The 23,873-nt window shown below is 44.6% G+C and overlaps 2 protein-coding genes across 6 annotated transcripts in view; both read right to left on the bottom strand.

The window, feature by feature from the left end:
* Positions 1-23,873, bottom strand: part of TAF5L (TATA-box binding protein associated factor 5 like) — a 129,521-nt gene that overhangs the window by 41,011 nt on the left and 64,637 nt on the right. The gene's annotated exons all lie outside the window — the stretch shown is intronic.
* Positions 16,575-17,962, bottom strand: LOC141054923 (uncharacterized). Its single transcript, XM_073551816.1, has 2 exons — positions 17,598-17,962; positions 16,575-17,508 (listed from the first exon to the last, which is right to left on the bottom strand). Exons 1-2 carry the CDS (start codon positions 17,924-17,926, stop codon positions 16,851-16,853), a joined length of 987 nt encoding a protein of 328 aa, XP_073407917.1. The 5' UTR covers positions 17,927-17,962; the 3' UTR covers positions 16,575-16,850.

Raw genomic sequence — 23,873 nt, 5'->3', positions numbered from 1 at the left:
AGTCCCGACGTGTGCCCATACAGTAGTTTTCTCCCACATATGGGGTATCACTGTACTCAGGACAAATTGGTCAACTTTTGGGGTCCATTTTCTCCTGGTACCCTTGGGAAAAAAAAAAAAAAGGGGACTAAATGATAATGTTTGTGAAAAAAATACGATTTTATTTTCACGCCCGGGCGTTATAAACTTCTGTGAAGCACTGGGGGAGTTCAAAGTGCTCACCACACATCTAGATAAGTTCATTAGGGGTTCTAGTTTCCAAAATGGTGTCATTTGTGGGGGGTTTCCACTGTTTTGGTACATCAAGGGCTTTCCAAACGCGACATGGTGTCAGATCTCAATTCCAGCCAAAAAAGTCAAATGGCGCTGCTTCCTTTCAGATCTCTGCCATGCGCCCAAATAGTCGTTTACACCCACATATGGGGTATCAGCGTACTCAGGACAAATTGCACAATAACTTTTAGGGTCCTGTTACCCTTGGGAAAATAAAAATTGGGGGTGAAAAGATCATTTTTGTGGAAAAAATATTTTTTAATTGTACCGCTGTACGTTATAAACTTCTGTGAAGCCCTTGTGGGTTCAAAGTTCTCACCACATATCTAGATAAGTTCCTTGGGGGGTCTAGTTTCCAAAATGGGGTCACTTGTGGGGTTTTCCACTGTTTAGGTTACATCAGGGGCTCTCCAAACGTGACATGGCGTCCGATCTGAATTCCAGCCAATTTTGCATTGAAAAAGTCAAACGGCGCTCCTTCCCTTCTGAGCTTTGCCATGCGCCGAAACAGTGGTTTCCCCCCAGATATCAGGTATCAGCGTACTCAGGACAAATTGCACAATAACTTTTCCAGTCCAATTTCTCCTTTTACCCTTGGTAAAATAAAAAAAAATTGAACCTGAAATATTTTTTTTGTGAAAAAAAGTTAAATGTTCATTTTTTTTTAAATATTCAAAAAATTCCTGTGAAGCACCTGAAGGGTTAATAAACTTCTTGAATGTGGTTTTGAGCACCTTGAGGGGTACAATTTTTAGAATGGTGTCACTTTTGGGTATTTTCTATCATATAGATACCTCAAAGTGGCTTCAAATGTGATGTGGTCGCAAAAATAAAATGGTGTTGTAAAAATGAGAAATCACTGGTCAACTTTTAACCCTTATAACTTCCTAACAAAAAAAAATTTTGGTTCTAAAATTGTGCTGATGTAAAGTAAACATGTGGGAAATGTTACTTAGTTTTTTGTGTGCCGTATCTCTGTGATTTAAGGGCATAAAAATTCAAAGTTGGAAAATTGCGAAATTTTCGCCAAATTTCCGTTTTTTCCACAAATAAACACAAGTTATATGAATGAAATTTTACCACTAACATGAAGTACAATATGTCACGAGAAAATGTCAGAATCACCGGGATCCATGGAAGCGTTTCAGAGTTATTATCTCATAAAGGTACAGTGGTCAGAATTGTAAAAATTGGCCCGGGAGTTAACGTGCAAACCACCCTTGGTAGTGAAGGGGTTAAATAAGTGCTGCCCCACCGAGTGGCTTGATCAACAATTGCCCCTTTCCCAGCACGTCTCCAAGATGGAATCAATTTTAGGGGTTCTGGCGGCAATAACCAATTTCCTCACTTTTCCAATCAGATTTCCAGCATGTCCCTCTTGCAGACTCTCTTATTGCCAGCTGCAGCGTGCACAAAACAGCGCATGTGATGAATAGGAAAGTGTTTTGAAGCAGCTTCAACAAGATCATCTATTTCTACAGTATAATTTTGCTGTTCTTCTGTTGAATATCTGTTTGTTCCTCAGTTACATGAACAGCACTGTGGCCTTCCATCTCAAACATACTGAATCCTAAATTTTCTTTTTGCTGTTGTTCATTACTCTCATTCATCAGTTTAATTGTACTTATGTTTGAAGCATTGTCCGTTACAATAGCAAGAACCTGTTCTTGTGTGAATGTAGCCTTAGATCAGGGAATAGAACAGCCATTTATAGGACATTTCATAACTTTCCCAAATTCCTATGAAAAAATATTCTGCACATTCTGCATTGAACTACTGTACCCAATTTATTTTATATTTTAGGAGTCGGTCCATTTTATACCGACTCCAACAAAATGAGCACCGACTCCACAGCCCTGTCAGGAAGTATAAGGCCATGTGCACACGATGCAGATATCCAGCGGATCCGCAGCGGATTTTACAGCGCAGAAACGTTGCATATCCGCATTGTGATGTACAGTAGTATGTTAGTCAATAGAAAAAAAAACCCAAAAAAACACTGTGCAGACGCTGCGGATTTTTCCACGCGGTTTTCTTGTGGTTCAAAATATGCAGCATGTCACAAAACCCGCAAGAAAAAAGGAAGAAATCCGCAGGAAAAATGCAGGTAATTTGACCTGTGGATTTCTTCAATTCTGCGCAGAAAAATCCGCCGGGCTAAAACGTACGTCTGCACTTAGCCTTAGTACCATCGTCTCCTCAGCTCCCTGATACCGGTCCTTGCACGCCGAATGCAAGTATTTTATTGTTGGATTCCATTCTGTTGTGTTACATAATCTGAATTTTTATATTCCACAGGAGTTGGCGAATGTAAAATTTTAATTTTTGGATACTAAAGCTTCCTTTTCTTTTCACAGAACCCATAGCAGCACCTTAGAACCTGGACCGGCATCAGGAGTGGTCCTTCATGAAACGGCATCGGACTCGTCATAGATATCCCACAGTGAAGGAGTAAGTAGGCCTGCAGCCCATTCTGGAGAACCGGCAGCCGGTCCATCCGATCTTCCCCTGTCCGAGTCCTCTGCCGCTCCTTTGTCTCTTCCCGCCAGCGGGGCTCAGACAGGCCAGTCATGCCCGAGTTTTTACATATGGGCACGGAAAGCCAGAATTCCTTCAAGGCGCTGGGTGACACAGTGCAAACTGGTTTGTCACAGGTTACTCGACGCCTTGACCAACTCGAAGCCGAGCTCCAGAGACCGGAAAGACATTTTTTTAGTGCCATAGAGAAGGGCATGACGGAAAACCTAACGCCGGAACTCGTTTTCTGTGATGCAGGCCTGCAATGCTGCTTATGTCAGTGTTATGCAGCAGACTCTGTTCATGCAGCCACCACCAGCGGCTGCATTTCCATCAGTCCCACCGCTGACAAGATTGACATTACAGATTTCTGCTGCATATAATTGTGCAGCCGCCACCATGACCACAGCCGCCCAACAACACTACACCATGCCAGGTGCTGAGGAACGCCACTACACTGCGCCGCCGAGTACTGCTCCTGTGAGTACAACCACCATGATGCCGGGGCAAAGCAGCCATGGACAGGGGCAAAGCAGCTATGGAGAGCGGAGGTCAAGCAGCCATGGACAGGGGTAAAGCAGCCATGGAGAGCGGAGGAGCCAGCGCACTAAAAAAATAAAAGACAAACAGTCCATGTGCCGCTGCCCTCACCTCTAACTTTGGCTTTGCCGACCATGTGTCCAACCCAAATGACTCAATCTCCAGCATCCCTGACCTTCCATCAAGTCTACTTGCCCTTCCCGTCACCACCTCTTCACCCACCCCAACCCAATCACCACAAGTCCAGTCCACCCTTGTCCATAATTTTTCTCCTTTTTAACGTCCCTAAATTTTTTTTTTAACAAATGTTATTTTATTTTCACCCATCAATGATTGGTCTTTGTGTCTTACGTCGCCGGCAACACACACCGTGCGCAGTCTACACACAAAGGTTTTGACACCTTGTCATGCTCTCACTAAATGAACGGGATTCAAATAGCTTAGCAAGCAGCTAAACCGCTATACCGGGTCCAATAAGGGAGACTGTAGTTGAATCTGTATTTTATTGAACGTAGGTATATAGATGAGGTGAAACTATAAACAGAAATACATGGAGACAATCAGTGCCGGGTACATAGAAAATACATATACACATAACGTACATGACTGAACTAATTGCTGAACAAGGGAACTATCTAAGCTGGCCAATATGGGAGATAATGATATATAAAGGGAGCGTGTCACTTACCAGCGATGCCAACACTGGGGGAAAGATGGATGAGGTGTTTCCAGTATGCAAGCAGATTGAAAATGGAGGACTGGACAGGGAAATGGGGCTGGACTAGAACATAATCCCTTGCAAATCTACCCATGATACAGTGGTAGTTGGAGGGAAAATGAAAAGAAAGCAGGAAGAGAATAACACTGCAGTTATTTTTGGCCACTAGATGGAGCTGGAAACAATGCACAAACTGTATGGCAAACTGAGCATTATCACTGAATTTATGCTATAAAAATAAACATTTAACCCCTTCACGACCAATGACGCCACATAGGCGTCATGAAAACTGGTACCAATCTGACCAGTGACGCCTATGTGGCGTCATGACTTTAAAGCCCCCCTGCGGGTCGGGTGACCTAGGTCACCCGACCCGCAGATACAGGGGGCTTTGTACTTCACCACGGGGGGGCATAGCTTCGCCCCCTCGTGGCCACGATCGCTCTGATTGGCTGTTAAAAGTGAAACAGCCAATCAGAGCGATAGTAATATTTCAGCAATGAAAATCGATGAAATATTACAATCCAGCCATGTCCGACATTGCTGTAGCATCGGACATGGCTGGTGACACCGATATGACCCTCCCCACCGTTCAATGGGGGCGATCTGCCCCCCGCCACTGAATGACAGCAGCGATATGCCACTGTCATCATCTGCCCCCCGCCTTCCGATCGTCCCCCCTCCCACCCCCCGGTACCCGGTACTCACAGAGTGCCGCTAGGGCTCCCGATGTCTCGGACCATGGGCGCCGCCATATTGCGCCCGCCGGCTGCAATTACCTTTCATTCATTTTGATCACTGTGATAAACTCTCACAGTGATCAAAATAGAATGAAAAGTAAATAACCCCCCCGTTTATCACCCCCATAGGTAGGAACAACTAATAAAATAAAGAAATAATTTATATTTTTCCATTAGGGTTAGGGTTGGAAGAGGGTTAGGGTTGGAATCAGGGTTAGGGTTGGAATCAGGGTTAGGGTTGGAATCAGGGTTAGGGTTGGAATCAGGGTTAGAATCAGGGTTAGGGTTGGAATCAGGGTTAGGGTTGGAATCAGGGTTAGGGTTGGAATCAGGGTTAGGGTTGGAATCAGGGTTAGGGTTGGAATCAGGGTTAGGGTTGGAATCAGGGTTAGGGTTGGAATCAGGGTTAGGGTTAGGCTTATGGTTAGGGTTGGGATTAGGGTTAGGGATGTGTTGGGGTTAGAGTTGTGGTTAGGGGTGTGTTGGGGTTAGGGTTGGAGATAGATTTGAGGGGTTTCCACTGTTTAGGCACATCAGGGGGTCTCCAAACGCGACATGGTGCAACCACTGATTCCAGCCAATTTTGCGTTCAAAAAGTGAAACGGTGCTCCCTCCCTTCCAAGCCCCGATGTGTGTCCAAACAGTGGTTTACCCCAACATATGGAGTATCAGCGTACTCAGGAAAAATTGCACAACAACTTTGGGGGTCTAATTTCTCCTGGTACCCTTGGGAAAATAAAAAATTGGGGGCTAAAAAATTATTTTTGTGGAAAAAATGTTTTTTTTATTTTCACGTCTCTGCGTTAAACTTCTGTGAAGCGCGAGGGGGTTCAAAGTGCTCACCAGGCATCTAGATAAGTTCCTAGGGGGTCTAGTTTCCAAAATGGGGTCACTTGTGGGGGGTTTCTATTGTTTAGGTACATCAGGGGCTCTGCAAACATAACGACGACTGCAGACCATTCCATCAAAGTCTGCATTTCAAAACGTCACTACTTCCATTCCGAGCCCTTACGTGCGCCCAAACAATGGTTCCCCCCCATATATGGGGTACCAGCGTACTCAGGACAAACTGGACAACAACTTTTGGGGTCCAATTTATCCTGGTACCCTTGTGAAAAAAAAAATTGCTGGCTAAAAATCATTTTTTTGAGGAAAAAAATTATTTTTTATTTTCACGGCTCTGCGTTATAAACTTTTGTGAAGCACCTGGGAGTTCAAAGTGCTCACTATGCATCTAGATAAGTTCCTTAGGGGGTCATTTGTGGGGGAGCTCCAATGTTTAGGTACACAGGGGCTCTCCAAACACGACATGGTGTCCGCTAACGATTAGGAGTAATTTGCATTTCAAAAAGTCAAATGGCGCTCCTTCCCTTCTGAGCCCTGCCGTGCGCACAAACAGTGGTTCCCCCCCACATATGGGGTACCAGCGTACTAAGGACAAACTGGACAACAACTTTTGTCGTCCAATTTCTCCTGTTAGCCTTGTGAAAATAAAAAATAGCATGCTAAAAAATCATTTTTGAGGGAAAAAAAATTATTTTTTATTTTCACTGCTCTGTATTATAAACTTTTGTGAAGCACTTGGGGGTTCAAAGTGCTCACTACACATCTTGATAAGTTCCATAAGGGGTCTAGTTTCCAAAATGGGGTCACTTGTGGGGGAGCTCCAATGCTTAGGTGCACAGGGGCTCTCCAAACGTGACGTGGTGTCTGATAACGATTGGAGCTAATTTTCCATTCCATTCCATTCAAAAAGTCAAATGGTGCTCCTTCCCTTCCGGACCCTGCCGTATGCCCAAACAGTGGTTTATGACCACATATGAGGTATCGGTGTACTCAGGAGAAATTGCTCAACAAATTTTAGGATCCATTTTATCCTGTTGCCCATGTGAAAATGAAAAAACTGAGGCTAAAAGAAAATTTTTGTGAAAAAAAAGTACTTTTTTTTTTTTTTACAGATCAATTTGTGAAGCATCTTGGGGTTCAAAGTGATCATTATGCATCTAGATAAGTTCCTTGGGGGGTCGTTTCCAAAATGGGGTCACTTGTGGGGGAGCTCCAATGTTTAGGCACACAGGGGCTCTACAAACGCGACATGGCAACCGCTAAATATTCCAGCATATTTTCCATTCAAAAAGTCAAATGGCGCTCCTTCCCTTCCGGGCCCTGCCGTGCACCCAAACAGTGGTTTATGACCACATATGAGGTATTGGTGTACTCAGGAGAAATTGCCCAACAAATTTTAGGATCCATTTTATCCTGTTGCCAGTGTGAAAATGAAAAAATTGATGAAAGAAAATTTTTGTTGGAAAAATTAAAATGTCCATTTTTTCTTTCCACGTTGCTTTAGTTCCTGTGAAACACCTGAAGGGTTAATAATCTTCTTGAATGTAGTTTTTAGTAGCTTGAGGGGTGCAGTTTTTAGAATGGTGTCACTTTTGGGTATTTTCTGCCATATAGACCCCTCAAAGCGACTTCAAATGTGAGGTGGTCCCTAAAAAAAATGGTTTTGTAAATTTTGTTGTAAATATGAGAAATTGCTGGTCAAATTTTAACCCTTATAACTTCCTAACAAAAAAATATTTTGTGTCCAAAATTGTGCTGATGTAGACATGTGGGAAATGTTATTTAGTAACTATTTTGTGTCACATACTTCTCTGGTTTAACAGAATAAAAAAAAAAATCAAAATTTGAAAATTGCGAAATTTTCTAATTTTTCTCCAAATTTCTGATTTTTTCACAAATAAACGCAAAAATTATCGACATAAATTTACCACTAACATGAAGCCCAATATGTCACGAAAAAACAATCTCAGAATCGCTAGGATCCGTTGAAGCGTTCCTGAGTTATTACCTCAGAAAGGGACACTGGTCAGAATTGCAAAAAATGGCCTGGTCAATAAGGTCAAAATAGGCTTGGTCATGAAGGGGTTAAGAGTCATTATTTATGGCGGAGACAGAACACACCTCATATCTCCATGACAGACACAATCTGATCATCCTTTTCTTTGTTTGCTCTGCAGCTTTCTGTGTCTTTCATGGAGCTATGAGGTGTCAAACAAAAAGAGTAAAAATCCTCTTAAGAAAAAAATAAAAGTTCAGGGGTCAGGTCAGCAATACTTCACTGGCCAAGTGTTTGCACTATTGGACTCCGGATGCTTTTCAGCATAGTGAGGTCAATAGTTTGAACATAAGGCCTGGTAAGCAAGATAAGGCTGGTTTCACACTTGCGTTTTTTAGTGCTGTTTTTGCACAAAAAAAGCATGCTTTTTTTCCCCTATACTTTACATGGGTGCACATACACATGCGTTTGTACGCGTTTGTATGTGCATGTGATTTTTTGTAGTGTGTGCTAAGGCGCACAAAATGCATCCTGTTGCATTTTTTGTGCGTCCGACTTGTCCCAAAAAAACGCATGCGCACGCAATGCGCACAAAATTCACCGATAAACCCATTATAGTCTATGGGTGCGCTGACGTGCGCATGGTAATGCGCATGTCAGCGCAAAAAAAGCATGCGTTTTTAAAAAAACATGCGCAAAACTGCAAAAAACCTCATACAAACGCATGATGCTTTTTTTATGTGCGTTTGCACTGCGCTCGGTACGCAGCGCAAAAAAAATGCAAGTGTGAAAGTAGCCTAAGAAGTGGATTTGGTCCATGCAGACTATTTGTGAACTGGTGATCACTAGAGTTGAGCGAAACGGGTCGAAAAAATTCAAAAGTCGCCGACTTTTGGCAAAGTCGGGTTTCATGAAACGAAACCCGACCCCAGGATGAGGTCGGCCACGAGGTCGGCGACTTACGCGCCAAAGTCGCGTTTCAAAAGTTTGTTTTGCGCTCTTTTTCAGCCAATCAGGATCCACGGACACTGTGGGCAACGTGATGACCTAGGCACGGGTCATCACCATCTTTCAGAAGGGCATGCAAGTGATTGGCTTGCTTTGGTGGGCGTCACAGGGGGTATAAAAGGGCGTGCACGCCGACCGCCATCTTACTTCTGCCGATCTTAGTATAGGGAGAGGTTGCTGCTGATTCTGTAGGGAGAGCGTTAGGCAGGGAAGAAGACAAAAAAACTGCTTCTGCTGCTAGCGATTTTGCCTGTACAACACACAAGTCACTGTGTGTGCAGTGCAAGGGGAGGCTATATTGTGGTGTATCAGTGGTGTTGGTTGTTGGGCTGCCTTTTAAGGCTTCCTGACACGCTGGCATTGCTGTTTACCCACTGCTCCGCAAACTGCTTTTTTAAAAGCAATCCAATCTCCCTTATCCTCTAGTCACTTTTGTCACAGCTGTGCCATCGAGCGTGTCACATAGCGCTCAGATATCAGTGGGCCTCACACAATCCACAAGTGTCCAGTGTCCAAAAGTGTGCGCAGAGATTCAAAATCTCCATTATCCTCTCGTCACTTTGGTCACAGGCAGCTGTGCCATCGAGCGTGTCACATAGCGCTCAGATATCAGTGGGCTTCACACAATCCACAAGTGTCCAGTGTCCAAAAGTGTGCGCAGAGATTCAAAATCTCCATTATCCTCTCGTCACTTTGGTCACAGGCAGCTGTGCCATCGAGCGTGTCACATAGCGCTCAGATATCAGTGGGCCTCACACAATCCACAAGTGTCCAGTGTCCAAAAGTGTGCGCAGAGATTCAAAATCTCCATTATCCTCTCGTCACTTTGGTCACAGGCAGCTGTGCCATCGAGCGTGTCACATAGCGCTCAGATATCAGTGGGCCTCACACAATCCACAAGTGTCCAGTGTCCAAAAGTGTGCGCAGAGATTCAAAATCTCCATTATCCTCTCGTCACTTTTGTCACAGGCAGCTGTGCCATCGAGCCTGTCACATAGCGCTCAGATATCAGTGGGCCTCACACAATCCACAAGTGTCCAGTGTCCAAAAGTGTGCGCAGAGATTCAAAATCTCCATTATCCTCTCGTCACTTTGGTCACAGGCAGCTGTGCCATCGAGCCTGTCACATAGCGCTCAGATATCAGTGGGCCTCACACAATCCACAAGTGTCCAGTGTCCAAAAGTGTGCGCAGAGATTCAAAATCTCCATTATCCTCTCGTCACTTTGGTCACAGGCAGCTGTGCCATCGAGCGTGTCACATAGCGCTCAGATATCAGTGGGCCTCACACAATCCAAAAGTGTCCACTGTCCACAAGTGTGTGCAGAAATTCTAAATCTCCCCTGTCCTATAGACACCTTGTACCTTGTTTTACATTACTATATAGTTTGTTGGATTTTGTCTACATTTCTACCAAAAATGAGGAAGGCTGGTGGAAGAGGCCGTGGAATTGGGCGGGGGTTGGCAGCTGGTAATGATGGTGTTGGTGGTGGATCTGATGGTAGTGGCAAGAGCAAAATAGGACCGAATGCAGGAGGTGCTGACCCTGCGTCATCGTCTGGCTACAGAAGGCCTCGAACGCTTAGTTTTCTAGGAGTTGGCAAACCGCTTTTAAAGGCAGAGCATCAGGAAAAAGTTTTGTCTTACATTGCTGACTCAGCCTCCAGCTCTATCGCCTCCTCTTCTTCAGTTGTAAAAAGTAAAAGCACTGAGTCGTCATTGGAGGCTCATGTTCATGAACCACACCTTTCCTTGTGTCCTTCACCCCAACCAAGATTGAAGGATGACGCAGGCCATACTACTGATTACTCCATGGAGCTGTTTTCACATACCATGCCTGAATTATCAAGTGAAATGGTGAATTACCCAGGCCAAGATGAATCTGACATGGAGTGCACTGATGCACAGCCGCTGATGGATGATTCTGCTGGTACATTCACTCAGAGCACTACATTGTCCTCGCAGTGTACAGAGCCAGATTTTGACCCTGATGAGACTCAGGTGCCCCTTCCCGCACACTATACCACCATACACGGTGACACAGAGGAAGGTGCACATGACATAGAAGAGGAGGGGATGGATGACCCAGTTGTTGACCCAGATTGGCATCCATTGGGGGAAGAGGGTGCTGCTTCCAATAGCTCAGATGAGGAGCATCCACAGCAGACATCGACATCGCAACAGCTGTTATCTGGCAGGCCCGGAGCACTCCAAAGACCGGTTCCAAACATCAAAAGAGTTGCTGGACAGCTTGTCCAGAGGGTCAAAAGATCACAGCGTGCTAGGCCGCAAAATGTCTGCCAAAGTAGGAAGAGTGCAGTGTGGCACTTTTTTGAACAAAATCCTCATGATCAGGCCAAGGTTATCTGTAAGAAGTGCGCAAAGACCTTTAGCCGAGGGAAAAATCTGAAAAATTTGAATACCAGTTGCATGCTTAGACATTTAACCAGCATGCACTTGCAAGCGTGGACACAACACCAAACCTCAAGTGCCACATGTGCAACTGATCACAACGAAGGTAGTCAGCAACGCTACATTGTTTCCCCCACTGTAAGCCAACCGGTTAGCACAGCAGCAAATGTTGAGGTGTCGTTGCAAGACCACAGCAGTCAGGGAATCCCACTGTTATATCAACGAAAGACTGATTCTAGGCCATCAGAAAGAACACCAACTCCATCACCATCATCAACCCTCTCTCAGTCCGCCCTGTCCACCGCTACTTCCACCATATGCAGCTCTCAAGTCCAGCTCACCCTCCCAGACACTATGAGTAGGTCAAGAAAGTACTCAGTCTCTCATCCGCGTACACTGGGTTTGAACGCCCACATTGCCAAACTAATCTCATTTGAGATGATGCCCTTTCGGTTGGTGGAAAGCACAGCTTTCCGCGAACTCATGGCCTATGCAGTACCACGCTATGACCTACCCAGTCGCCACTTCTTCTCTCGCAAAGCCATCCCAGCCCTCCACCATCATGTGAAAGACCGCATTGTCCATGCACTCAAGCAGTCAGTGAGCGGAAAGGTGCACCTCACAACTGATGCATGGTCCAGTCGGCATGGCCAGGGCCGTTACGTGTCCATCACTGCGCACTGGGTTAATGTGGTGGATGCAGGGTCCACAGGGGACAGCGGTGGTGGGACAGTGCTGCCTAGCCCACGGTATAGGAAACAGTTGGCTGTAGGCGTTCGACCCTCCTCCTCCTCCTCCAGAAGCGAAAGCTCGTCCACAGAGCGCAGTCGTACGAGCACTCCATCTGCAGCTGCCACTGTTGCACACGATGTGTCCCCCTATCGAGCAGCTAGTGGAAAGCGTCAGCAGGCTGTGTTGCAGATGATGTGTTTGGGCGACAGACACACCGCCGAGGTGCTGGCCGAGTACTTGAAGCGACAAACTGAGTCATGGCTGGGCAGTGTACATCTTGAGGCAGGCAAGGTAGTTAGTGATAATGGCCCTAATTTTGTGGCAGCCATAGCCCTTTCAAAACTCAGCCACATACCTTGCTTGGCTCACACCTTGAACCTGGTGGTGCAGTGCTTCCTCAAAAATTATCCGGAGTTAACAGCCCTGCTCCAGAAGGTGCGAAGACTGTGCGCGCACATCCGCCGGTCGCCTGTACACTCCGTTCGTATGCAGAAGCTGCAGCGATTGCTCCACATTCCCAACCACCGCCTCATTATCGACATTGCAACAAGGTGGAACTCCACCCTGCAAATGGTGGAGCGGCTGTGCGAGCAGAGGCAGGCCATAATGCATTTGTGGGAGGATACACGGCCAGGCACTTTGAGAGCAGACATGGAGTTGACAGGCGTGCAGTGGTCGAAGCTGAAAGACCTTTGTAAAGTCCTTCAGTGTTTTGAGGAATGCACACGGCTGGTAAGCGCAGACGACGCCATCCTAAGCATGAGCATCCCACTTATGCGTCTGCTCATGCAAACTTTGACGCACCTTAAGGAGCAGGCGTCTGCAGCCAATGTTGATGAGGAGGAAGAGGAGGAGGGAATCCTTGATGACATTCAGCCATTGTCTGCTCAGGGACCTCTCCTGGACGAGGTGGAGGAAGAAGAGGAGGAGGAGGAGGATGATGGGGATGATTACTTAGGGGAGGATGCATCTCGTGGGGCAAGTGAAAATGTTGGCGTGGCAAGGTCTGGTACAGGGTTTGTGCGTGACTGGAGGGATATGGATTTGCCAGAAAGTGCTCCTCCACCCAGCACTCGCAGTGCATCGACACCGGGAACATTGGCCCACATGTCAGATTATGCCTTGCGGATCCTAAAAAGGGACCCCCGCATTGCCAAAATGATGAACGATGACGACTACTGGTTGGCCAGCATCCTGGATCCACGCTATAAAGGCAAATTACAAAGCATCATGCCACAGGAGAACCTTGACCTAATATTGGCTAATAAACAAGCAACTCTGGTAAATCGGTTGCTTGAGGCATTCCCAGCACACAGCAGTAGTGATGGTTCTCACACGAGCCGTACGGGCCGGGGGCAGCTTGGTAGAGGTGTTCGTGGTGCACACAGCAGTAGTGGCGTTGGAGACAGGGGTTTCATGACAATGTTGTGGACTGATTTTTCAAATACCGCTCACACAACTGGTAATACTGCATCGATGGAAAGTGACAGGAGACAGCAGTTGTCAACTATGGTTACAAACTACTTTTCCTCCCATATCGATGTTCTCCCACACAGGTCATTCCCCTTTGACTATTGGGCCGCTAAACTGGACACCTGGCCTGAATTGGCCCAATATGCCTTACAGGAGCTCGCTTGCCCAGCTGCAAGTGTGCTATCGGAAAGAGTCTTCAGTGCAGCTGGATCAATCCTGACAGAAAAAAGGACCAGTCTGTCAACCCAAAATGTGGATGATCTAACCTTCATTAAAATGAACCACGCATGGGTTTCCAAGGATTTTGTCCCACCTTCCCCTGATGACACATAGGGTGACAGAAAAATGGCTTGCTTTGGTCCACCTCTTCCTGGTACTTCACCTATTTCGCCTTTTGCATCAGCTGAATGTCCAACATCAACATATGCCACTTTCTAAAACTCCCTAACTGTGCTGCCTCCCCCCCCATGGCCGGGGTCACCACCTACCGCACGACACCGTGCGAGTGCCGTTGCCCTAGACAGGTGGGTAGGCCGACTCTTGGGCGCGGGCACTGGCACAGGGTCCCTCATAGTGCAATCAAGTGTCTGACGGTGGTGGTGCACACCCGCCGTCAGACACACCGCTGTACTATGAGGGGCCCAGTGCCAGTACCGACGCCCACGAGTGGGCCCCCCTTGCTTGGGCAGGGCCCCAGCATTTGCAATCTTTACCTCTCCCTGCTCCTCCGCTGTGTAATCTGGGCCGTCAAATCCATACTGTGCCTGACACCGTCTGAGCCTGCCTCCTGAGACATATATTTTGAATGTGTACGCTATCCATACATGTTATCCGGGGATACGGTACCCTTTCTAACCTTTGTGCAATCACGTGCAATCCATACTGGGCCTAACACCGTCTGAGCCTGCCTCATGCTGTATAGACATATATTTTGAATGTGTACGCTATCCATACATGTTATCCAGGGATACGGTACCCTTTCTAACCTTTGTGCAATCACGTGCAATCCATACTGGGCCTAACACCGTCTGAGCCTGCCTCATGCTGTATAGACATATTTTGAATGTGTACGCTATCCATACATGTTATCCGGGGATACGGTACCCTTTCTAACCTTTGTGCAATCACGTGCAATCCATACTAGGCCTAACACCGTCTGAGCCTGCCTCATGCTGTATAGACATATATTTTGAATGTGTACGCTATCCATACATGTTATCCAGGGATACGGTACCCTTTCTAACCTTTGTGCAATCACGTGCAATCCATAATGGGCCTAACACCGTCTGAGCCTGCCTCATGCTGTATAGACATATATTTTGAATGTGTACGCTATCCATACATGTTATCCGGGGATACGGTACCCTTTCTAACCTTTGTGCAATCACGTGCAATCCATACTGGGCCTAACACCGTCTGAGCCTGCCTCATGCTGTATAGACATATATTTTGAATGTGTACGCTATCCATACATGTTATCCGGGGATACGGTACCCTTTCTAACCTTTGTGCAATCACGTGCAATCCATACTGGGCCTAACACCGTCTGAGCCTGCCTCATGCTGTATAGACATATATTTTGAATGTGTATGCTTATCCATACATGTTATCCAGGGATACGGTACCCTTTCTAACCTTTGTGCAATCACGTGCAATCCATACTGGGCCTAATACCGTCTGAGCCTGCCTCATGCTGTATAGACATACATTTTGAATGTGTACGCTATCCATACATGTTATCCGGGGATACGGTACCCTTTCTAACCTTTGTGCAATCACGTGCAATCCATACTGGGCCTAACACCGTCTGAGCCTGCCTCATGCTGTATAGACATATATTTTGAATGTGTACGCTATCCATACTTGTTATCCAGGGATACGGTACCCTTTCTAACCTTTGTGCAATCACGTGCAATCCATACTGGGCCTAACACCGTCTGAGCCTGCCTCATGCTGTATAGACATATATTTTGAATGTGTACGCTATCCATACATGTTATCCAGGGATACGGTACCCTTTCTAACCTTTGTGCAATCACGTGCAATCCATACTGGGCCTGACACCGTCTGAGCCTGCCTCCTGAGACATATATTTTGAATGTGTACGCTATCCATACATGTTATCCAGGGATACGGTACCCTTTCTAACCTTTGTGCAATCACGTGCAATCCATACTGGGCCTGACACCGTCTGAGCCTGCCTCCTGAGACATATATTTTGAATGTGTACGCTATCCATACATGTTATCCAGGGATACGGTACCCTTTCTAACCTTTGTGCAATCACGTGCAATCCATACTGGGCCTGACACCGTCTGAGCCTGCCTCCTGAGACATATATTTTGAATGTGTACGCTATCCATACATGTTATCCAGGGATACGGTACCCTTTCTAACCTTTGTGCAATCACGTGCAATCCATACTGGGCGTGAGAACGGCTGGCGAGCTGTTAAGCAAGCTACAGCACCTGTCCAGACAAGTACAGGGATTCCCTAGCGAGGAGACTTATTTGATTGTTTTCAATGTTGGGATAGCAATTTTTGGGGAGCACTATACTCTGGAGAATGATAGATGGGGCCCACCATACACTGGAACATTCCAAAGGTGGACATCAGACACTGGAGCAGCATTTACAGGGCCCATTATACACTAGAGCATTAGAAATGGGGCCCATTATGTTTGGAGCATTATTTGTGCCCATAAGACAGTGGAGCTTCATCCATGGGGACCAACATATACTGTAGCATTATGTGGAGCTCATCATATACTGTTTCAAACATTATATGGGACAAATGATTCTGTATGGAGAAATAGATGGGCCTCGTCATGAGATGTAAAAAGTGAGGTATTTTTCATTGTACTATACCGCTATTTATCTGCCGTATCGGAGCATGATGAGTTGTGGTATGTGTTAAAGGGGCGCTCTTTCGCCCAGGGCACATGAAAACCTGCAGCCAGCCCTCTCCCCCCCACAACTTTAGCCAAATAACCCCCATTTTTCAGTGCGTAACTTGTATTATGAAGTTAATTAAGGTTGACAAGCTTAAGTAAGAAGAATTGATGCTTTTGGCATTCAAATGGGCACTGTAGGTGTGTTTCCTGTCCTCCTCTCACTGCCGACTTTTATTCCCCATTGACTTACATTGGGTTTCGTGTTTCGGGACGACCCCGACTTTTCCCTATAATCGGACGATCTTGCTCGACCCGACTTTTGGAAAAGTCGGGTTTCACGAAACGAAACACGACCCTAAAAAACCAAAAGTCGCTCAACTCTAGTGATCACCTTTAATTTTTTTTTTTTTTGGTTTATACATTTACATAGTTGATCACCATTTCACATGTGTAGGGCCCTTTTTTCAACAGGTGTAAGGAAACATTAAATGGACATTTTAATTGTCAAAAAAGGTGTTTTTATTGTCTGCAGCATTACAACAATACAGGTACTGCATAAACTAGACCATTTCATCTTGCCATGACAACCGGCCAATATCTGAAACAAAATAGGCCGCAAATCTATCCCTCATTTGTGCAATTTCCACTGTTGTCCCCAGAGGGTGTTGGTGGTAATCTGGCAATGGGTTACAAACTGGTTCATCTAGTTCAACGTTGGGTCACTCTTTAGCCATAATATAATTATGGAGAACCACACACGCCTTGACCACCTCATCAACTGTCTCAATTTTAAGATTAATTGCTGTCCCCAAAATGCCCACTCCACAGTTCTTTGTGCCCTGGTCAGTCTGTAGTTAAGAATTCTTTTAGTATGGTCCAAGTCCCGACTGGAGTATGGTTTTAGGAGGTTGCCACACATCTGAAACGCCACAAAACGCCACATCCCCAACAACAAACGGCATTGCAGGTCCTTCAGTGTTGGGAAGAGGTCGTGGCTGTGGGAAATTGAAATTATTACGCTATAAGCGTTGGCCCATGTCGGAGTCTTTAAATGTACTGGAATCATTAGCACGTCCGAAAGCTCCGATGTCCACGGCGACAAAGCTGCAGTCCGCACCGGCAATCGCCATGAGCACTGTTGAAAAATATTTTTTATAATTGAAGTACTCAGATCCAGCTCTTGCCGATTTGGTAATATGGATATGTTTCCCATCCACGGCTCCAATACAGTTGGGAAAATCACAAAGTTGCTGGAATTTTGCAGCTTTGGCCTTCCATAATTCCATGGTGGGTAGGGGTAAAAATTCCTCCCGAAGAACTGAAAATGGAGCGATGTTAAAGTCTTTCCGGTAGCCAGGAATCTTATACACAGAGAAATAAAAATAAATAAATAAGTAAATTGTGGAATAATAATAATTATAAGAGGCGTTTAGTTTTAAACGTCACCTACAGACGTTCCTCAGCAGGAATTGCTCTCCGGAGCTGGATGTCCTGCCTGCTGATGGATCCTTCAATGCGTCGAAGCAAATACCGGAAACTGTCTTGAGACATCCGCGTGTAGTCGTAATATTTGTCCGGGTTGTCATTTAGCTCGTTGAATAAAGAGTGGTAAGCTCCAAAGCTCTCCTGGAGTTCAACAATAGGGTGTCGCCAATATCGCCAACGCCATCTTCTCCATCTTTGTCTCTTCCGTTCTTCATCACACGCAACAGCAAAAGCAAGAGACAAGCCGAGATCCAAATCCATATTGCGGTACAAACTGTTCATTTGAAGATCCATCTTGACGCACAATACAGAAGCAAAATGGGAGGATTTCATCTGTGCAAGGATATATAAACAGAAATTCCAGTAGACAAGTCCACTTGTGTCCCTTTGGTGGTGTTATCATGGTATTTAATCTGAATTTTTTTTCCTTTTGGAACGCATGCGCTTAAAAACGCAAACGCATGCGTTAAGCGCATGCGTTGAAAAAGGGTGCGTTATCGTGCGTTTTGAGGTGCGCTTGAAACGCTGTGCACAAGAGCACTAATGTGAAACTAGCCTCAGCAAGTGTGCAGTGCACATGTTGTGAAGATTCAAAAATCTTCAGTCCCATAAAGGTGATTTAAAAATAACTGCTTTTCCTTATCAAAGTTAATTTCAGTTGTTAAATACAAAAAGTGAAACTGATATTATATAGTCACTACAGAGTGATTTCAAGTGTTTATTTCTGTTAATGTTGCTGATTATGGCTTACAGCCAATGAAAACCCAAAAGGCATTATATCTCAGTGAATTAGAATAATTAACAAAAACACCTACAAAGGCTTCCTAAGCATTTAACCCCTTTACCCCCAAGAATGGTTTGCACGTTAATGACCAGGCCAATTTTTACAATTCTGACCACTGTCCCTTTATGAGGTAATATCTCTGGAACACTTCTATGGATTGCAGAAATTCAGACATTTTCTCGTGACATATTGTACTTCATGTTAGTGGTAAAATTTATTTTATATGACTTGCATTTATTTGTGAAAAAAACGGGAATTTAGCAAAAATTTAGAAAATTTCACAATTTTCCAACTTTGAATTTTCATGCCCTTAAATCACAGAGATATGGCACACAAAATACTTAATAAGTAACATTTCCCACATGTTTACTTTACATCAGCACAATTTTGGAACCAAAATTTACAAAACCATTGCCTTCTTTAGGGACCACATCACATTTGAAGCCACTTTGAGGGGTCTATATGATAGAAAATAATCAAAAGTGACAATTCTAAAAACTGCCCCCTCAAGGTGCTCAAAATCACATTCAAAAAGTGTATTAACCCTTCAGGTGCTTCACAGGAATTTTTGCAATGTTTTAAAAAAAAAATAGACATTTAACTTTTTTTTCCACAAAAAATTTACTTCAGACACAATTTGCTTTATTTTACCAAGGATAACAGGAGAAATTGGACCCCAAAAGTTGTACAATTGTCCTGCATACGCCGATACCCCATATATAAGGTAAACCACTGTTTGGGCGCATGGTAGAGCTCGGAAGGGAAGGAGCGCTGTTTGACTTTTCAATGCAAAATTGGCTGGAACTGAGATCGTACGCCATGTCACGTTTGGAGAGCCCCTGATGTGCCTAAACAGTGGAAACACCCCAAATCTAACTCCAACACACCCCTAACCATAACCCTAACCACAAACCTAACCATAACATACTCCTAACCCTTAATCCCAACCCTAATCGTAATCCTAACTTTAGCCCCAACCCTAATGGGAAAATGGAAATATATATTTATTTTATTATTTTTACCTAACTAAGAAGGTGATAAAGAGGGGTTTGATTTACTATTTTTAGCAGGTTATGTTTCGCAGCTGTCACACACTAAAAGACGATTTTCATTGCAAAAAATAGTCTTTGCATTTTGAGAGTTATAATTTGTCAATATTTTGGCCCACAGAATCATGTGAGGACTTGTTTTTTGTGGGACGAGTTGACGTTTTTATTGGTATCATTTTCTTGGCACTTCTCTAAGATGGCGTCGCTGGCACATACGCAGGCTCAGCGGCGCCATCTTGGAGGAAGATTTTTTTCTTCTCTGGCAAGATGGTGCCTGCGCAATAGCAGCTATTGGTGATAGCTGATACTGCACAAGTGCCATCTTGGAGGAGGAAATTTTTAATTTTTCTCTAGCAAGATGGCGTCGTCTGTGCTTGCGCAATAGCAACTATCGAATCACCAACAGATGCAGGCACCATTATCAAGAGAGCACCATATGAAGACCCCCCTCCCACAGGCCATCCCAGAGAACAAGCATATCATTAACTCAAAACTGAAAATAAATATTAAACAAAGACAAAACGGATTTCATCAACCAAGGTGTCATTTTAATCAGTATAATGGCGCTGACGTGACACTGTCTGTAGATTACTGTGAACAATCCCGGTGACAGGTTCTCTTTAACCTCTTCACTCCGCAGCCCTTTTTCGTTTTTGTGTTTGTTTTCCGCTCTATTTTTCCCAGAGCCAAAACATTTTTATTTTTCCGTCAAAATGGCCAAGTGAGGACTTTTTTTTTTTTGCAGGAAGAGTTGTATTTTTGAACGACACCATTGGTTTTACCATATCATGCGCTCAAATTCCAAGTGCTGTGAAAGTGCAAAAAAAGTGCAATTCCAAAACTGTTTTTTTGGAATTTTTTTTTTACCATGTGTCAATACAAGTTCGTAGACACTGAACATGTATAGGTTGTTATTTATTTAAATGGTGAAAAGAAATCCAAAGTTTGCAAATAAAAAAATTAAAAAAAAAAACATCATTTTCCGAGACTCTTAGCGTTTCCATATTTCGTGATCTGGGGCTGGGTGAGGACTTATTTTTTGCGTGCCGAGTTTTTAATGATACCACTTTGGTGTCGTTACGATCTTTGATCACTCGTTATTGCACTTTAACCCCTTCACGACCTTTGACGCCACATAGGCGTCATGAAAAGTCGTGCCAAAACGACCCATGACGCCTATATGGCGTCATGACTTTAAAGCCCCCCTGCGGGTCGGGTGACCGGGGTCACTGAGAGGTTACCGCACCCGCAGATACAGGGGGCTTTGTTCTTTACCACAGGGGGCGTGGCTTCACCCCCATGTGGCTACGATAGCTCTGATTGGCTGTTAAAAGTGAAACAGCCAATCAGAGCGAAAGTAATATTTCATCAATGAAAATTGATGAAATATTACAATCCAGCCATGGCCGATGCTGAAATAGCATCGGACATGGCTGGAGACACTAAGTTAAACCCCCCTCGCCGACTAACGGCGCCGATCGGGCGCCGCCACTGACTGACGGAGGCGATCGGCTGCCGCTGTCACAATCTGCCCTTCCTCCCCCTTCCCTCCGCTCCCCCCCACCTTTCGCTCCCCCCCTTGCCGTCCCAGGGGCCCGTCGTCCAGCCTACGGGCGCCGCCACCTTGGAAATTGCGCAGTGCGCCCGCCGGCATTTCCCGGCAGCAGATTCCTTTTTTTTAAATTTTGGTCACTGTGATAAACTCTCACAGTGATCAAAATAAAAAAAAAAGTAAATCACCGCCCCCCTTATCACCCCCCATAGGGACAAATAATAAAATATTTTTATTTTTCAATTAGAGTTAGAAATAGGGTTAGGGTTAGAAATAGGGCTAGGGTTAGGGCAAGGGTTAGGGGTGGGTTGGGGTTAGGATTAGGTTTGTGATTAGGGTTAGAGTTGGTATTCGGGTTAGGGGTGTGTTGGGGTTATGATTAGGGTTAGGGTTGTGTTGGGGTTAGGGTTGGAGATAGAATTGAGGGGTTTCCACTGTTTAGGCACCTCAGGGGGTCTCCAAACACGACATGGCGCCACCATTTATTCCAGTCAATTTTGCGTTCAAAAAGTCGAACAGTGCTGCCTCCATTCCGAGCCCCGACGTGTGCCCAAACAGTGGTTTACCCCCACATATGGGGTATCAGTGTACTAAGGAAAAATTGCACAAGAACTTTGGGGGTCTAATTTCTCCTGTTACCCTTGGGAAAATTAACAATTGGGGGCTAAAAAAATAATTTTTGTGGAGAAAAAATAATTTTTTATTTTCATGGCTCTGCGTTATACACTTCTGTGAAGCACTTAGGGGTTCAACGTGCTCACCACATATCTAGATAAGCTCCTTAGGGGGTCTAGTTTCCAAAATGGGGTCATTTGTGGGGGGTTTCCACTGTTTCGGTACATCAGGGGCTCTGCAAACGTAACATTACGCCCGCAGACCATTCCATCAAGTCGACATTTCAAAACGTCACTACTTCCCTTCCGAGCCCCAACGTGTGCCCAAACAGTGGTCCCCTCCACCACTTATGGGGTACCAGCGTACTCAGGACAAACTGGACAACAACTTTTGGGGTCCAATTTATCTTATTACCCTTGTGAAAATAAAAAATAGTGGGAAAAAAATAAATAAATTTTTTATTTTTTTTATTTTCACGGTTCTGCGTTATAAACTTCTGTGAAACACTTGGGGGTTCAGAGTGCTCACCACACATCTAGATAAGCTCCTTAGGGGGTCTAGTTTCCAAAATGGGGTCATTTGTGGGGGAGCTCCAATGTTTAGGCACACAGGGGCTCTCCAAACACGACATGGTGTCCGCTAACGACTGGAGCTAATTTTCCATTCAAAATGTCAAATGGCGCTCCTTCCCTTCTGAGCCCTGCCGTGCGCCCAAACAGTGGTTTATGACCACATATGAGGCATCGGTGTACTCAGGAAAAATTGACCAACAAATTTTGGGATCAATTTTATCCTGTTGCCCATGTGAAAATGAAAACTGAGGTCAAAAGAAAATTTTTGTGAAAAAAAAGTACTTTTTTTTTTATGGATCAATTTGTGAAGCACCTGGGGGTTCAAATTGCTCATTATGCATCTACATAAGTTCCTTGGAGGGTCTAGTTTCCAAAATGGGGTCACTTGTGGGGGAGCTCCAATATTTAGGCGCACAGGGGCTCTCCAAACGCGACATGGCAAACGCTAAACATTCCAGCATATTTTCCATTCAAAAAGTCAAATGGCACTCCTTCCCTTCTGAGCCCTGCCGTGTGCCCAAACAGTGGTTTATGACCACATATGAGGTATCGATGTACTCAGGAGAAATTGCCCAACAAATTTTATGATCCATTTTATCCTGTTACCCACGTGAAAATGAAAAAATTGATGCTAAAAGAAAATATTTGTTGGAAAAATTACAACGTCCATATTTTCCTTTCACGTTGCTTTAGTTCCTGTGAAGCACCTGAAGGGTTAATAATCTTCTTGAATGTAGTTTTGAGTAGCTTGAGGGGTGCAGTTTTTAGAATGGTGTCACATTTGGGTATTTTCTGCCATATAGACCCCTCAAAGTGACTTCAAATGTGAGGTGGTCCCTAAAAAAAATAGTTTTGTAAATTTTGTTGTAAAAAATGAGAAATCGCTGGTCAACTTTTAACCCTTATAACTAACAAAAAAAAATGTTTCCAAAATTGGGCTGATTTAAAGTAGACATGTGGGAAATGTTATTTAGTAACTATTTTGGGTCACATACCTCTGTGGTTTAACAGAATAAAAATGCAAAATTTGAAAATTGCAAAATTTTCGCCAAATTTCCATTTTTTTCACAAATAAACGCAAAAATTATCGACCTAAATTTACCACTAACATGAAGCCCAATATGTCACGAAAAAACGATCTCAGAATCGCTAGGATCCGTTGAAGCGTTCCTGAGTTATTACCTCATAAAGGGACACTGGTCAGAATTGCAAAAAATGGCCAGGTCATTAAGGTCAAAATAGGCTGGGTCATGAAGCGGTTAATGCAATGTTGCGTAGACCAAAAAAAAAAAAAAAAAGGAATTCTCGTGCTTTGACTTTTTCCACTACCTTGTTTACCTATCGGATTAATTCTTTTTATATATTGATAGATCTGGCGATTCGGAAAGCAGCGATACCAAATATGTGATTTTTTTTTTTTTTATAAAAACAGCTGCCCTTCTTGACACAGCATGCATTGTTGTGCCATCCTGAATGAACTCAACTACCTCAGCAACTTGTGCATTGTAGACACCGTCTTGCGCTACTGTAGGGGTGAGAGCAATGACAAAATGCCAAAGTGACCAAAACAGCCAAAAAGGTGCGCTATTCACTTATCCATGATTGATGAGGAAATAAGGCCCCTTAACGTCCACCGGTTTAATGCATGCCCAAGGTCGTTTAGGGATTA

This window comes from Dendrobates tinctorius, unplaced genomic scaffold (genome assembly GCF_039654945.1).
Source record: "Dendrobates tinctorius isolate UK_male_01 unplaced genomic scaffold, ASM3965494v1 ptg000181l, whole genome shotgun sequence".
Lineage (NCBI taxonomy): Eukaryota > Metazoa > Chordata > Amphibia > Anura > Dendrobatidae > Dendrobates > Dendrobates tinctorius.
The sequence above is the reverse complement of the archived record's forward strand: the minus strand, read 5'-3'. Positions and strand labels throughout refer to the sequence as shown.